Source organism: Seriola dumerili, unplaced genomic scaffold (genome assembly GCF_002260705.1).
Source record: "Seriola dumerili isolate Sdu_G_001 unplaced genomic scaffold, Sdu_1.0 BDQW01000147.1, whole genome shotgun sequence".
NCBI classification, from domain to species: domain Eukaryota; kingdom Metazoa; phylum Chordata; class Actinopteri; order Carangiformes; family Carangidae; genus Seriola; species Seriola dumerili.
This window is the reverse complement of record NW_019174402.1, coordinates 1570270-1588389: the sequence shown is the minus strand read 5'-3', so window position 1 is coordinate 1588389 and position 18120 is coordinate 1570270. Positions and strand designations below refer to the sequence as shown.

Sequence of the window (18120 nt, the reverse complement as noted above, 5' to 3'; positions counted from 1 at the left end):
TAGACACTGCAAACTAAGTTGCAGTCTGGGCAAAGCAAATGATCTGCTTTAAATAACAGGAAGGACAGGTACAGTAACTCATGAATATTAGGTTACAAAAGGCACATTATGGTGACTGTAGATTCTGAGATACACAGTAGGTGTTGAAATGTACTTTATTTACTTCACTTTAAGGAAAAAGCATTAAATACCCTTAAAAAAAGTATCACTAAAAAACATTTCTTTTTGGTTTAGTATAATTTTTGCATATTGAAAAGAGTCGGTGTTTGAGAACTGTAAGGGCTCTGGAGAGCAGTGTGGACTGATTTGATATTTGGTTAAAATAAATAAAACAGTAAAACAGTTACGATCGAGTAGCTCAGTGTTTCCTCAATAAAAGGCCACAACCCACCATGTGGCTATAAAGACAATGTCATGTCGTCTAAAACAAATAAGTTGATTTGAATGCATAGTGCTCAATGCTATTTATAAGCCTGAAGTGTATCCTTGGAGAATTCCAGGCAGGGAAATTGTGTTCAGTAGCTGCTCTATTTATGCAGATGTCATCAAGCCTCCCTCTGAGCTGGGAGCGCCAGAAGAACGTCAGATGAGGAATGAACTATCCATCATAAAACCTGCTCTGAAACAGGTTCTAGTTTGCGTGCCGCATATTTGACTTCAGATACCTCAGTGGATCAGACAGCAGTGCAAGGATGAAACATGTTTTGATTAAGGGGCTGTTTTACCGTAATATTGTGATTTCTTTTACCCCAACACAGCACACAGCTAAAATACAAGTTCAGGTCCGTTGTTTGGTGGTTGCCGGTGCATCTTTCTGAGAAATCTTCAAAATCTAAATGAAATAGAAGTAGACAAGGCAGTATGTGATAAAAAGTGTGTGAAATTACCAGTCACAATTACAAACAACAACAGATAATACAAATCCAGTAAACATCACAGATCTGCTCAGACAACATTAGTAGCAGGTCTGCTAATGGTATCAACCTTATGTGTTATTATTTTTAAAGAGCAAACATTAGTGTGGGAGTTTCAATCACCAGGCAAATAACCAAATGTTTTTCAGTGGGCTCCCAAGTCCAGAGACATCCATGGCATGTTATTCAGAAATTACAGGCACTTTGCACAGCAACAATATTCCACAATCAGGCAGGACAGATAACAATCCCCCACTAATGGGAGTGATGAAGTCATACATATATCCCTTTTGGGCAGTTGATTAAAGCCACTAACAGGCTGTGAATTTAATTACAATGACAACATTTTGCCATAATACTAAGAACCTAGAGGCAGATTTTTTTTTTATTGTAGCTTAAATTCTCTTCCAAAGCAAGATACTGCATATACAATTCATACTGTATTGTTTATTGATAAGGTCTACTTGAAAGGCTTTTTCAAGCTGCCTAAATCCAGAGCCTATGTCTACATGAAACAGTGTTTTGAGGTGCAAATGCCGATTTTCAGAATGTCAACAAATGTGACAGAGTTTTTGCGGTTTCCTGTAGTCATGTAACCACTAGCATGTAAAATGTACTTAAGGAAATAAAAGGGTGATAGATCGTGACATTTGCATTTATATATACTGTATATATTTTTTAGTATTAAGTAAAACAAGTTGTACTGAAACAAACAAAAGCATTATCTTTTGCTGTTCACTCAGGGTTTCTGCATGGTTCACCAAGTTATGTTATTACATTAGCTAAAGTATGAAAGTATAATGGAAAATCAATGCATTTGTTTACTACTTCCCACGAGTATATATAATAACTCCTAATGATATAATTAATGCAAGTTAATGTGAGCTGAAGCAGAAAAGCAGAATAACATGGATGGATGCATTAGCCAAAAAATTATTTATTTTCTAAAACCAACACTTCCCCACTATGAGACAGGTTCCCTAGCTGATGTAGCTAGCAGTGGTGTTAGTGTCTGCTACAGGTCTGATGGTGCTGACTGAAACTCCACATGCAAGTATAATCCTCTGTCACAACAATCCCTCTTTTAGTTTATAAGTGAATAATTTCTCCCAACAGCTTGCAGTTGGATACAAAAACGTTTTTCTAACATTTCCATTTACCCAAGGTTTTTTAGACTTGTTAATATCCTAAGGCCTTTTTTGAGAAAAATAGATGAAATGCTTCTAAAGACCTGCAGATACCCTGTCATTTGCAGTACCTAAAAGACATGGATCTGCTATTGCAAGATTTATAAGGTGCCAGAGCAGGTTTTCTGTTTGGTTTGTGGATTTCTACTGTTCTCATTTTGCTAGGACAGGAAAGAGATAAAAGACCAGGGGCCCCATGCTAAAGGTTTTGACTGTTAAGAGTATATCTATATAAGCATCTGTGTGACGTATGAACACAAACATATCCAGTACTACATGCACTAGCACCACACGTACTTCTGTGTACTTCTTTCTGTTCAAGAACTGCTTGCATTGTGTTTTTCTCTGGCTGTCCTTGTCTTGTTTCTCTGACAACACACTCGTATACAGATGGACAGACATGGGCAGCAACAAAAACAACTTTTCCTAACCACTTTTCCTTCCTGTCCTTCACCGGGTCAAGGAAAAATGTGAGAATTCATTCAAGAGAATTCATAAGGATTTAGGAAAAGACCACTCAGGTGCTAAGAGAATCCAACTGCACTTAAAATAGTCTACGTAATTATGCTATTGACGTTGAATTGTGCATCGCTTTAAATGTTGCTGGCGCGAGGAATTACGAGACACTGGAGATAAGAAAACGACTTGTGCAGATAGGAAAGGAAGGACTGAAGCACCTTTCCTTAGCAGTTGGATAATTCGACCAGATCTTATCATGGCTACCACTTAGATACTTCCGGGTCATTTCACACAGTTAGGGACCTTCCTAAGCAAAAAAGACTTTTTGAACGCAGCCACAGACTATTGTCTGAAATGATAACTGCTCTGGGTGACCACTGGATTAGGGGAACATACAAGAGAAGTGGGATGTGGGTGGGTGGGCCCCTTGCATTTTCTGTTCCTGCTCTAAGCTCAGCCCTGCAGCATCTCTGGCTCCTTCCACTCCTCCTGTCACTCTCGCCATCGACTGTCCTCTCTAACCAATCAGCAGTAAGATCTTCTACAGATGTTCCACGCACAGAAAGGTATGAAACCTCCTGATAGGTTGATACACCCACCAAGAGTTGAAAGCAGTGCCTCTTTTTGTTTGTGAACCCACGAATCCCTATCTATCTATCTATCTATCTATCTATCTATCTATCTATCTATCTATCTATCTATCTATCTATCTATCTAGCTATCTAGCTATCTATCTAGCTATCTAGCTAGCTATCTAGCTATCGACTTCTGTGTATCTGTGTGTTCTTTCTGTCTGATCGCGAAGTTCTTCCTCTAAATTACTGTTAACTATTCAAACCTCCTGCCTTCTGCCATTCCTCTGTGAGGCTGCATTACCTAAATCTGCAGTAATTTGCTACAGTTCTGTTTTTCCACTAATCTGATTGGTTGATGGGCCCCATCAATCATATATTCTTCATTGGCAACAAAGGATCATAACCAGAGAGAAACTGCTTTCAACTCATTCTTTAAATGAATCTAAGTCTTATCTGTTTTCTTCATTAGGCACTTCCATGCAGCACGACTAGGTTTCTTGATTTTTGTTTTTTGCATGAGCATTAAAACATAATGCCATCAGCTAGTTTGCTTTTCTACAGATTTCATCAGCGAACACAACATTGGATTCTGGTGAGAAATAGCCAAGATGGAATGATTTATAAAGCACATTTTTTAACAAAGCAGTGTTTACAACTCAACCTAGGGAGCCAGTGGTTCAGTGGAAAAAAACATGAACTACTAACATGAAGAAGTGCCTAATGATGAAAAAAATCAAATACTTAAATTAATTTAATCTTTAATGTATTAAGGATAGTTTTCATGCTTTTTAACCATTTTAGCTTCATTTTAGAATTCAACAGTATTTACATCTATGCCTAATATCTTGTTTTTAATATAGTATTTATTCTTTAATAACCCTGTGGAGTTTTCTTTGTAAACAGCATTTATTTTTTAAGCGTATCTGGCCTAAAAGTTTGAGTGAGTTCAATTACATCAGTTAACCACCTTAGAAAACACTTTTGAAGCTTTTAATTTGAATGTGCTATATTGACATCGGTTTTCTTCTTCTGCCACTCCTCCTTTACTGGTACACTGCTACTTTTTAGTTCATAGTTTCCACAAACTGTTGCTGCTTTCTGCAGATGGCAAAAATGCTGAACATGTGATGCAAACAAAACATTACAGTGCCCCCAGTGGTCCAAAACTCCACAGGGTACCTTTAAGTGATCACTTTTTCAGTGTACTACAGTTAGAGCAAACAGTAGCTCACAGCTAACAAGCTAAAAGTGCATGGCTTTGTTTAACTCTTTGGCAGCAAGCAGCTTACTAATAATTCCTTTTACTTATATGGTGATCAACACACACAGACAAATATATGCTCAACACGCAGCAGCAGAACAGTGTCGATAGACGAGAGGAACCCCTCAGTACTTCTGCTCTGCTCTTTTGTTTTTATTTTTCGAGGTTCCTCTCTCTGTTTCGATAGTGTGTACTTGGTATGTGTGATCTTGATTACTCGTGTGCAGGAGTGTGCATGTGTTTTCTGAACACATTTACATTTCATTCATGTAAGAATCTGCAGTATGTGTCTGTGAGAATGCATGAGAGTATGTTTTGAAGCCCATTCAGCCCGTGCTAATGTCTCCTACAGAACCGCATGCACGAGTCTCTGAAGCTCTTTGATTCCATCTGTAACAACAAGTGGTTTAAGGACACCTCCATCATCCTCTTCCTGAACAAGAAGGACCTCTTTGAAAGCAAGATCAGCAAGTCACCACTGTCCATCTGCTTCTCCGAATACACTGGTACATATCTATATACTTCAGAGTGAATGTTCATTAATATATTCTGTATATATTTATGTGGACATTAGGAGGTACTGTGGCAGCTGAGGTGAGGCTGCCTCCACACAGCACTTACAAAACATTAAGATAAGACAAACAGTCCTAATTTTAAGACTTACTGACCAAGCATTTTAACACTAAAACCAGCTCCTGAAAATGTAGGGGCAATCCAGTCTGATGCCTGTCTGCTCTTTAGTCACGTAGCCTCAAATGGGACGGTGTTTTGAGCTGATCTCGGTGATATCTGGATAATACTACACACTACATGCATATTCAAATAACTGCACCATTCAAAGTTGAAGTGGTGTTTCTTTAAGTGTTCCCACTTGACAACAATGCAGCTGTTTGAGAGGCATCGTGTCTCATGTGGTGGAGTCGCTGTTTGTCCCAATGTGGCTCAATATGGCTCCACAGAGCATTCATCAGGTTGATTTATGCATACGTGTAAACAAACTAAAAATATGTATTTAAATTTTTCTCTCTCTTGAATGACTCAATTATTTACTTATAATGGCCCCAAAAATGCCTTAATTGTAAATATGGATGTAGTATTTGTACCTCCAACTCAGGACAGAAGCTACAACAAAGTACAGCTCATACATCCACATTTATAATCAGTTTCAGCAGAGATAGAGCAGAAAAGTCTGTGTGATTCTTGACATTAGGCTGATATCTGCAGATAGCTGTTTACTGAAGTAGAAATGGAGAGGAGGACAATACACAGGGTGGGAACTCAAAGATTAGAAGGCAGAGCAGATAGACTCTGACTGTGGAACAAAACAAAAATGAGAGTCAAACAAGTACAACGAGTGAAACAGTGAATGAAATCAGGAGTGACACAAGAGGAGCTTGAGTGTAAGAGAGACGAGAGGAACTGAGAGACAAGAAACAATAGAACGTGAGAACGCCACAGAGACAGAGAAAGCAAGAGTGTGAGAAAAGAAAAAAAGAATAGAAAGCTCAAGACTGTGGGAAAGCAACATGGGGAGAGACCAAAACAGCAAGACTGTGAGAAAGAGAAAATTAGAATTCCAAACCTGTTTCCTCTCCTCTTTTTTTCATCTTGTCGTCCTTTTACATAGCAGAACGCTATTGCCTATTCTGATGAAGCAGCCAGACAAACCACAGTGCTGCTAATAGCTGAGACCCAGATAGATGTTAGTGACACTTCCAACACAAATTACTCCAATCACTGTGATCTTACTCGTTCCAAAAGCATTATAACAAAGTAAAGCTCTTGGTTAAAGCCACCGCCAAATTCTTGCATTACAGCAGAACTAATTCTTACAGTTCATAATTGACTTGAGCTAAATGGGCACATAGTAGATCTGTCACTGCTGAAAAATTAATCAATATACAGTATGAATAATGGCCCCATCCCTTTTGTCCTTCATCCCTCTGTCACAGTCTTGTTCTGTTGCTCTGTAAAGACTATAATACATTGGTAATACTCAGAAACTGGCAGCTTTTGCCAACGCTATCAAGATTTTCCATTACATTTAATTTGTCTGCACAAAACCACCTTTTCCATTTTGTCTGAGGAAGTTGTCGATGTATTATATTTTTTTTAGCGAGCGGTAAGCACAACCCTCCGCACAACACAGAGTAACACATTCAGCAGTATGTGTGCTGAGCTCGAAAGTCAAAGGTTATGTTTTCAGAAAATATGAGAAAAATCCTGCTGATGCAGAAAATGAGGTACAGCCCACTGATACAAAGGTTCAGATGACAACAGCTTTTAAGCCTTCACCTAACTCCCACTATATGTCATCTCTCTCCTTAGGTCCAGACACTTACTTGGAAGGAATAGCCTACATTAAGTCTCACTACGAGAGCAAGAACAAGTCGCCCAACAAGGAGGTCTACTCCCACGTGACCTGCGCTACAGACACCAACAACATCCAGTTTGTCTTTGATGCTGTTACTGATGTCATCATAGCGAATAACTTGCGGGGCTGTGGCCTTTACTAATGATGCTATTAAATGTTAGCCAATATGCAAGATGGGTGTTTGACTTGTATTTACCCATGTGGTACCTACGTGGGTAAATACATTTGGTACAACCTATGTGGTATATGCCACACAACCTATGTGGTATCTATCACACAACTATTGTGGTATACCACATAGGTTGTGTGGCTCATGTCATTGTGTAATTGTGTCAAATATGGGGTGTGAGTTGTGGTCATGATGTCATCGTACTGCTTAACCATAAGGCTGATCATTGGTTCAACTTGACTCTTAATTAACGAATTGATTGGTTGGTTGAGATGTTATTTAATCTATTTGCCTTTTTTCATTCATCATGTCAGTTCCTAGCAAAGAACCACCAGCACATTCCAGGTACACTGTACATTGTGTGTTTGATTGTATCTCAACTCCAAATCTGTTGCTGGTGTGCTGCAGATATTTTGCACAATACCTAGAGTTAACTCCTCTGGGACACGAGGTTCCTGGGACTTATTTGTACATATAGCAGTGCCTTACTCATTGCCCTAGATGAGATGCAGTCTAAGTGCACCCCTCTAAGAAATCCAGGAGTAGTCCTCAAAAATGAAATTGTGAGATATTTCTCATTATTTTAAAATGTCAGTTGTCATTCTGATATCTTATATTTTAGTCAGTTAGGTTCATGAAGGGCCAATGTGAAACTGCGTTAAACGATGTCAATGAACAAGTCCTAATCAGAAGTTCAGTTCACTCTCAGTTTAGTTCAGAGAGGTGTTCTTCAGAGTTAATTATGTATATGAGATATTAGCCCCTGTATGTCAGGGGCACTCTGGCGGCCAAGGGGTTAGGGCACATACTATACAACTGTGATGTCACAATTTAAATTCCAGCTGGGGACCTTTGTTGCATGTCATACTCCACCCTCTCTCTCTCCCTATATTTCTGCAAAAAACAACTTCGCTCATGCCGTGTTGTGATATTCATTCCTCTGATGTTTGTGGTACACTGCATAGTGTCAGACTGTTGCATTTAGCCATGCCCATTAAACTGTGGAACTTCAAAACGGCTAATCTTAAATAAATACATAAATGCATACATAAATAAAAGATGCAATGAACCAAAACCATAATAGATAAATACTGAAGAAAATAGATGAACTCATCATTATGACGTTAAATTAAAATCGAACTCATTATAATGATCATAATAATGTGTTTTCACAGTAATAGTTTAACAGTTCATTTAAAATATTTCTTTTAATGTCTCCCTGAAATAAGAAGAAACTTGTTAAAAGGTACATTTTGAAATTGCTATAATTAAATAAGAATGAACCATAATTAAGTAATTTTACATTGAATTTAGCACTTTTTCATATGATTATTAAGTTCATAATGTATTTTTATTGTATATACTGAATTTATTTATTTGATATTGGCCTGTACAGAGTTCCATATTAAACAGTGTGATGCCTTTGTGAGTTCTGGATTCAACAAATAGGACTAATTAATGGTACCCTGTCCATTCATCTTATCCTACCCTCAAAGGCCTCAGAGAAACATGTAGGATCATAAGAGCCTCATGTCAACTTCAATATAGCAAAGCTTCTCTCACTGAAAACCTGCGGGAGCAGAGGGATTTTCGGGGGGAGAGGATTGTTCAGAATACTAAATGTAATTAGACCAGAAATAATCTCGGTTATGAAACATGACTCTCACTTATTTTTCAGTTTGAAGTCACTTTTTTTTTTTTTTTTACCAGCTATGATAGCGTGTGGCTGGTATTGTTTTCACCTTTTGAGGTGTGTGTGTGTGTGTGTGCATGCGTGCCTGCGAGACACCTACTGTGGCGGGAACTACCACAGAGGTGGTTAAGCGTTTTGGCAGGTGTTTATATGTCTGGACAGATTTTGCAAGATACAGTCACAAAGATTCACAGGAGTGTAGTTGAGATTAAAATGAAGGCCGAGTTCAACAATAGTTGTGATCTGACCCGTAAAGACTGAGTATTCATGCAATAATGTAGTAATAATGTAATAATGACTGCTGAGTACTCATGGGTCAGAACGCGTCATAGCTGATGTGATCCCGTCGGAAGAGGGTCTCTAGTTTTTTGTTGTTTGTTGACCACTTCAGATTTTTAAAGTTCAATATTCCCACCTTAAAGCCTCTATGTGAAGGATTTGAACAGTTCTGACTTTGGTAATGGTAGTATCACAAAAAAAAAAAGAAACTGTGGCAGACAGCTACAAAGAAGTAATGTGTCAATTGAAATATTCTATAACCACGATTAGAATATAAGAATTATATTTTGTGGTGTCACAACTACTACCATGCTCTCTTAATTGTGGTTTGAGCAGTGGTTGTTTATCATTTCCTTAGACACAACCCTGTAAGGGTTCATACAGCAGAAATGAATAATGAAAAATGTCATTCTGTGTCAGTGTTGTTATTCCACAGTCCATGTGTTTTAGTCTTGGATGAATTTCACTCACGGGGAAAATTGAAAATTGTACTTTTGATCAGATTTAGAAGAGAAAATGTGAACATTTTCTTTTTGTTTCTGTTTTTTTTCCCATTAAGTTAAATTCACATTTAGCAAGGAAGTTGCTATTTGTGTGAGAACGAGGTTGCCATCACCTGTTCACATTTTAAAATAGATTTTCCAGGCTCTCATGTTGCTGCATGCATTGGTCCACTATAAAATCACTTTAAACAAAGAGGTACAAGAGATAGTGTGCTGACTCAACCAGACAATTCCCAGATAATGCTTCAATGGAAGCATTGATTTTATACGGCCGTAGGGCTGCATTCATTGTGTTGGGCTGTGCAGTGTCATATCCCAATTGTCCACCACTCTGCCTTAATAAACCAGAGGTGAGCTTTGAAAGATTGGGTGGTGGTGAGTACACACAGTCCTCTGGGACAAGAATGGTCAACCTTGTGACTATTGTTTTAGCCCTGATGTTTCCGTTTTTGCTAAATGAGGTCCATTTCTGGTGGTGGGTAGACATCCCAGAGCTGCTGTAGGATTGAGGTTTGATGTAGTGCACACTTTAGCTGAAATGAAGATTGATATGTGCTATTTGTAGGAACAGTTTGAATTTGAGTTTTGGTATTAAAACCAGAAAGAGGCATGTAATACCAGGAAAATATCATCATCTCCTTCCTCCTCTCTTTATAAGCAGAAGTTTACAGCATTATATAGAAATTGAGCTCTTCTTGTCTGTGGGACTTTGTTGAATTTACTGAACTGAGTGTGTTTATAGCGTTGCAGGTATGAGTGCTCCCTGGCAAACAGAGGTGGAGAGCTTCTTTATTTATTCATGAGCAAGGTGTTTGCTTTATTTCTCTCTTCCCCTCATACTCAAACAGCGAGGGTTTGTCTCCTCCCTCTGCCAGAGCTGCGATTTTTTATTTTTTAGACAGGTAGATGACGTCATCAGCTCTTCCTAACACATCTGTGCCAACATTTCCTAATTAGCGACAGAAAGCTGCCTAAGGCTGTTGATCAGCCTGCTTTGTGTGTGTGTGTGTGTCTGTGTGTGTGTGTGTGTGTGTGTGTGTGTGTGTGTGTGTCTGTGTGTCTGTGTGTGTGCGCCTGTTTCTGTCTATTTTGTGTGTGTGTGTGTGTTTACAGATTGTATACAGTTACCTACATGTGTGTCTGTTAATAGTACAGGAAAGGTAACTGTGTGTGCGTACCTGCATGCATGTGTGTCTATGTCTTGTGTGAGAGACAATATCAGCCCATGGGTGTTGTGGTGGAGTCAGTATCTGTGGATTAATTACCCAGAAGGCACCTGTCTACCCTTTCCACACAGACAGGCCCTAGACACACGCACACATGCATACACATGCACTGAAGACACAAACATGCCCATGGGACTTCAAAATGTCACAACACCTTACTTGCCAGTGCCAAATAATACCACCGTATCCAACCGGCCTCAGATGTTTTTTGGTTCTCTTGCCAAACAAGAAACCTGCTGCCACTGGTGCTTAAGGCATTTAGTTTATTAGATTTATTAGATTTATTACTCGATATGAAAGTAAAGTGATCGTGCTGCATTAACTGCTTCATTGTTGTTTTCAGGAAGATATGGCGTAAAATATACAGAAAATATCAAAAGTATTTTGGTCTCAATTTAATGCAAAAATGATGAGTTTTTCCATTTCTATTAATCAACTTATTACTGCTCTACTCCCCCCTATCATTAGAAGCTTCCCTCCTTTTTGTAAACATATGTACATAAGCATGTGTCCAGCTTTGTTTGAAATATCTTACCCTGACGTGATGAAAACAATGAGCATCTGTGCCTAATGTTTACATTTGGAGGGTCTTTCAAATGCAGTACTCAGAAAAGATAAAAACAAACTATTCACTATACATACATTATACTGTATATACATTTTAATTTGTGTAATAGTAGAAATCCACACTTGTGCAGTTTAATAACAGGATTTTCCAGTAACATGGGTTTGATTCAGCATTTGTTTAGCATCATCCTCACAGAATGCAGGACAGTACACACACATTTCTGTTATGATTAAAATTAGACACCCGTTTAAATAGTTTTTTGGATATGGCCCTTGACCAAAGGGCAGCCAGCAGTAGACACAAGCTGTAGAGCAGCGGGCTGGTGAAATTTCCATTCACACTAATTTAGCAAGCTCCAATTCACATTCAGATGATTTATTTGCCCTCAGGGTGGTAACAGCAGCACACTTTTCGTAGCTTTGTCTTCCAACTTCTTTCATGCCTGTGTTAACCTCGGGCAGTGCACAGAGCAAGACGTATCCGTGATTCTGCTGTACACGTTCTTCAGTGGCAAACTAAATCAGTTAGAGTGATATCAGATGCATTTAAAAGTGAGTTAACCTTCAGTTTATTCACAATATGTAACAACACTCGAATATTTTTGCAACATTAGCAAGGAATTGAATTTAAAGGACCATAACTGTGTTTTTGCAAATCTAAATCAGCTGCTACAAATCCCACACAGTTTACTTAAATAATACTGAAATGTTTCCAACCTTTCAGCCAGCTTTTGATTTCAGTCTATCACACTGTGAGCATCATGTTTTACTTTTACTGTTGTCAAAAAGTCATTATCATTGTGTGGAAATTCAAACCTTTAAGTGCCTAATTCAAACAAGTTACAAAATGATTTAAGTTTTCTAAAAACACGTGGAAGCCTAGAAAAAAAACAGATTAAAGATCTACTGTTAGTTATTAAGCTCTTGAGCTTGGTCACTAACAGGACAATAGGTTCCTACAGTTAATTCAAGAGATGTACTTGAATTATCAGCTCTTGTCTTGTGTCTATTTTTTAGAGCAGTTTATATTTCACCAGAGGTAAAAAATAAAACTAATAAGTTATGATAGAATCCTCCATTTTGGCTCCATTCAATTAAATTTGCGTGTCAGGGTTCAACAAAGTTAAACTTTAGACAAAACTTGTCAGGCCACTAATCATAGCACTTGTATTGGAACTGCCATTTTAAATGTTGGTGAGATGAGGTTTGAACAAATCTGAAACACACCAGCATGATCTTAGAAACTTTAAAGTGTATGTGATATGTTGAAATCATGCCCATCGCAATTGAAATTAATTCTGAAACTAAATAAAATAAACCTTTCTAATCGGGGGAGAATATACAGGGCAGCAGCTTGATTACGAGCTCTACTTGTGCTTCATCCTTTTGAAGCCACTTTGGTCTTTTCAAGCGAAAGACAGACACACAAACCGAGAAAGATGTGGTACTTCACAAGTGGAACTGTGTCTCATCTGTGTCTTTGTTTCTTAGACCTAAACCTCTTGTCCTTCTCTCTCTGATCCACTCCGCCCGCCGCTCCCTGCGACACTGAGGCTCTAAAGCTATGAGTGTTTTGTAAGGTGAAGACAGGATTGATTCTTCCACGGAGAAGAACTATGAGCAGATCACTGTGTGTGTGTGTGTGTGTGTGTGTGTGTGTGTGTGTGTGTGTGTGTGTGTGTGTGTGTATACACAGTATATATGTGTTTGTGCTTGACCCTACTCCTGATGAATTACCAATAAACCCCAAACAACCAGTGCGAAATCACATCAACAGGCGAGGCCAAGAGGATAGTGGGTAATGTAGTTTATGTCTTGCATCAGTCACAACAATAAATTATGGATTCCCATATGCTGCAGTGAAGGAGAGATTTGTGGGTAATGTAGTCTGAGGAAAGGGAGCTTGGGAGGGTTTATGGGTAGTACTGTGTGGGGGGTTTTTTTTGTTTGTTTTTTCAGTGGCTGGCCCTGGTGTGGATAATACAATCAGTGGTCCATTCAGATAACAAAGGTCCTGTGATGCTGCTTCTCTGGGCTGCAGGTGGTATTACAAAAGCAACGTGAGCACCTTGTGCCAAGTCAAAACCTTAGCAACATAAAAAAGCTGTTGAAATGTCACAATGGCAGCCAAATGAAGAACTATTCAGACTGAATTTCAATCCAAAATTTAGTGTCAAATGCTTCCTATTTAAGATTTAAATGAGCTCTTGTGTCTTTTTTTTGCCTTATTTATGCTAAATTTAGAAACTTGAGTTTTGCCTGCAAATGCTTTTGGGTCATCTTAAAATATGTTCTGTTCCCACTCAACTTTACCAACCGATGAAATGAGCACTTAAGCCCCTGCAAAGTCAGGGAGATCCCCGCTCTACCGCTGGACTGGGAGAGAAATCAGAAAGCCGCAGGGCACATGACCATAATGAACTTGGGTAGAATTAAAGAGGCGGAGAATAAACTGGTAAATGTTCCTGCACTCATGCTCTCACTGCTGCATCTGTTTTAGCTTTCAATGTCCATTTAACCCGTCTGTTCACTCTGCGTCAGTACCAACCAACACCTGTCTATAATGTACAGATCACCCACAGCAAATGTGTGTATTTGCGTGTATGTGTGTGTATGTATGTGTGTGTGTGACTGCTGTATTTTACTGAGCACTGTGAGTAAAATGTATCTGCTGTAACTCCGTCACTGCTGTGATAATTTATTGAACGTTGTATTTATACGTGAGAAAAATGATAATAAAGCACCACATGAGTAACTTAATACGTGTGATTATTTGTGTGTGTGTGTGTGTGTGTGTGTGTGTGTGTGTGTGTGTGTGTTGTAAAGAATACGATGATATTTTTCTGACTCACTCTTCTGTGTGTTTTCCTCGACAATGATTATTTATTAAAAACAAATATTTCCTGAACAGGCTCATTTTGTAACCGCCACTTTTTCTTGTTGGCATTTCAGTGTGAGACAAAGAGATCCTTCTCCTCAGTCAGCATCTTTGTTACCGCACAATGTGCATGCAGAGTGTTGCACTTAATTCAATTAAAGATGCACAGGCAGTAAATGTGCAGAAAAATTTGTTGTATTTCCATCTCATTCTTTCACCATTTTTTTCATCCCTTTCTTTCTCCCTCCTTCTCCCGCCACAGAATCGCATGCACGAGTCTCTGATGCTGTTCGACTCCATCTGCAACAACAAGTTCTTCATCGACACCTCCATCATCCTCTTCCTCAACAAGAAGGATCTGTTTGCAGAGAAGATCAAGAAGTCTGCGCTCAGCATCTGCTTCCCCGAATACACAGGTAAAAAAAAAAAAAAAAGATTTCAACATTTTATTTTTGTTGTGAGTGCAGTGGTGAGACATAGCAATTCTCAAAACACGTAAGCAGGAACAAAAGTTGACAGGTGTACAAAATTGATTTCTTCGGGAAAACAAAAAGCTGTGAAACAGTGAAAGTGAATGCAATTACACAGGACAGCACTCGATACGCCATAAACTGACTGGTCAAGCTGAAAGACATTTGCTAGGGTACAAAAATGAGAAAAAACGCAACAAAGAAACAGGTTTATCATTTTTTGGGTTTGTCAGAATTACTGTGCAAACAGGTTTACAGCACTGTTCGTCTTCAGACCAGGGCAGTATTATATTATTATATAACGGTCATCTTGAATTATGTAGTTAATGCACTTTTAAAGGAATACTTTGACATTTTTGGAAATATGCTACGAAATGTGCTTTCTTGCCGAGAGTTAGAAGAGAAGATTGATTCCACTGTCATGCCTGTACTCTAGATATGAAGCGACAGCCAGCAGCCAGTTAGCTTAGCTCAACACAAAGATGGGAAAGAGGGGGAAACAACAAGCTTTATTATATCCAAAAGTAACAATATCTGCCTTCCAGCACGAAAAAGAACATGATATCTTGTTTTTATAATTCATACGAAAACTATAAGCAAGTGTAAAAATGATAAATCCAAAAATAGTCCAGCATATTAGCATCTGTTAAACAGCAGATTTTCACTTTTGCATTTCTGTTGTTGTACAGATACAAACAAACAAGATATAACGTGTTAGTTAGTAAAGTTATTGCTAAGCTAAGTGAACAGGCCGCTGGTGGTAGCTTTCTATTTATCATGAGATTGGTGTCAATCAATCGTCTCAGCGGGCTCTTGGCAGGAAAGCAGATAAGCCTATTTCCAAAAGTGTCAAACTGTTCCTTTTTAAAGGAGCTTGATTTTGTAAAAACCAAAAAGTTCTAAAAGTGCATGATAGCTAATATAAAGATACTGAGGTAATACTGTGTGAGGAAGGGGAAAAGACCAGAACACTAGTTTAAATGATATGATGCAGTATGAATGAAGCATACTATATAAAGTATGAATGACTACCATCCATCCTATCTGAATGTGATTTCTCAGAATGAAATAGCTTTTTTAAAACCCCTCCTGTTTGTGGACACTGATTAGCCTCTGCTTGATACAGGAGATGAGTTATTTTTGACTGGGCCCAACATTCACTGTCACTGAGTTATAAACCATCCTGAGAAATGTGGCACTTTAAATCAGAGCTGTTTACAGCGTCGAGTCCGTTTGAATTATCAGGAGAGATAGCTGAAACAAATCAGCCAAATGTTTGATGTCACCTGTTTGAAGCACTGAGGTTATACGGTTCAGTCTGAAGAACGATACACAGTACATGAAGATTTACTTGACTGTCTTTTAAAAGAGCAGCAGAGGGAGAAAAAAAAAGTAGATTTCATGTGGAGGTGAGATGCCGATGTAGTTGTGGCAGAGAGAAGAAGGGACTTGGGAGTGAGAGAGCAGGAGACAGTCACGCTTGGTCAGCCATGAAGACAGAGGAGAGGAGATGGCAAGTGAGAGCTGTCTCCTGCCGTCTCCACAGGCACGCAGCTCTGTGAGCCGATCCTATTCACTTCTGTCTCTCATGCTTTACTTACTTTCTGCTAACTGCCTTGATAATCACAGTAAGTCTATCCGACATATTCCATCTCTCTCTCCGTCCCTCATCATGTCCTCCATTACCTTCCTACTAAATGAGAAGCCTAACATGTATATACTGAGCGTATAAAAAAAAAAATCCAACATAATAAACAGTGCTGCACAACTTCCACACTTCACTTGAGAAGAACTAGATTGGACTCAAGACAGACTAAACTTGGATATGTCTAACAATTAAAATAAAGTTACACATTTTTCCTTTATTAAAGGGTCTGTAGCCTTCAAGAGTAAATAAGCTGCAACTTTATAGAATAAACATAAGCGGGCTCCAGTTTTCACTGGTTTTTATCTAAATACACAGCCTTATCTACATGGTGGAAGAGACCTGTGTGTTGTTCACTGCAGCTAACGTTAACACACCTGCTGGAAACACCTGCTCAGCTGGGACAGATGTCAGGGGGATGCAGCAATACCGTTGCTTATCAGTCATGTCAAACTTTATCTAGTCAAGCATTAGCATAAGTGTCAGCTGGCTAGCTAAACCAGACAACTGCCAGACACCAACTCCATGAGCTTTTTACAGTTTTGCTCCATTGTTCGACGGCAATGTCACAGTGAGCACAGACAGCCACGCTGCAAATTATTTCTTCCTCGGAAGGCAAGGAGGTGCATCCGTTTTATAATTTGCAACCCTCACAGGTGGTCAGCGAACACACGGGCGCACACACCCTTATGTACACAACACTCACACGTTTAAGAGGGTTTTCCCTAGAAATGGGAGGAGATTTTAGTGAGAAATACTGTGTTTTAAATAACCCTGTTGCATGAGAACTGTATCATCTCAGTTTCTCTCTGTCCCTCTTCTCTCTCTCTCCAGGACCCAACACCTACGAGGATGCAGCAGCTTACATCCAAGCACAATTCGAGAGCAAGAATCGCTCTCCAAACAAGGAAATCTACTGTCACATGACCTGCGCCACGGATACAGGAAACATCCAGGTGGTGTTTGACGCTGTGACCGACATCATCATCGCCAACAACCTCCGAGGGTGTGGCTTGTACTGAGCACGCCCACACACCCCGTAATATCCTCCCTCTTTGTCCCCTCCTCTCTCCCGCCCTTCCTGCCCTCCTCCTCCCTCCTCGTTCCTGTTCCTTTGACACTGCTGTGGAAATGATGATGGTGATGATGACGATGATGATTCTGCTGATTATTTAAAGAAAAAAGAAAGAAAAATGCAACTAGGTACATATTAATAATGAGGATAATTTAAAAAAAAAAATAGGCATACGTATATATAAATATATATATATATAATGTTTTTAGTTCTTGTCTCTTCTCTTCCCGCTCCGACTTCTCCTCCTGATGTCCTTTGGCCTGCTGCCAAGCAAACAAATTTGTTTTAGTAGAAAACATGAGACCCTGCAGCCTTGAAAACTTCTTGAACAAAGTCGATGAAAGCCTCCGTTCCTGTTCTCCTCTCTTTTTCTTTCTCAGTGTCTTTTGTTGGTAACAAAAACAAAACCTGTACTTTTTTTGCAGATTTTTTTTTTTTATTATTATGAATATGAATATGACTTCTGTTTTATTTTTGTTGATCATGTGTGTATTTATTACATGAGTATAAGTCTGTACACTGATTTTTATTCACATTTTGCCTCACCTGACACCTTTATTTGTTATTATTTTGTTTGTTTTTTTTGCTAGAGTAGTGATTATGTAATAACGATTTTTGCGGAAATCTGTGAAAATGTTAATAACAAAAACAAACACCAGACAGGTCAGCCAAAACCTTACAAACAACTCTTGAGACCTGCTGAAACTGACAACGCCGATTTTAACATTAGTCTTTTGTTTACATTAGCCAAGACATTTCAAGATGTTTGTTGTCAATTTCTTCTTTCTTTTTTTTTTTTGTTTTTAATTAACTTGTATCATTTTACTCCCTGCATTCGAGACCCG

General features: G+C 38.8%; 1 protein-coding gene across 2 annotated transcripts in view; it reads left to right on the top strand.

Annotated features, from left to right (window-relative positions):
- LOC111225196 (guanine nucleotide-binding protein G(o) subunit alpha) overlaps positions 1-17694 on the top strand; it is an 81553-nt gene extending 63859 nt beyond the window's left edge. The window contains exons 7-8 of one of the 2 annotated variants that reach the window (XM_022749923.1): positions 14348-14501; positions 17035-17694. In XM_022749923.1, coding sequence (XP_022605644.1) covers positions 14348-14501; positions 17035-17222 — 342 coding nt within the window. In that variant the 3' untranslated portion in view covers positions 17223-17694. Of the gene's footprint in view, positions 1-4748; positions 4903-6724; positions 8583-14347; positions 14502-17034 lie in introns of those variants that run through there. The other variant, XM_022749922.1, reaches the window with a different exon arrangement.
- The last annotated feature ends 426 nt before the right edge of the window (positions 17695-18120 follow it).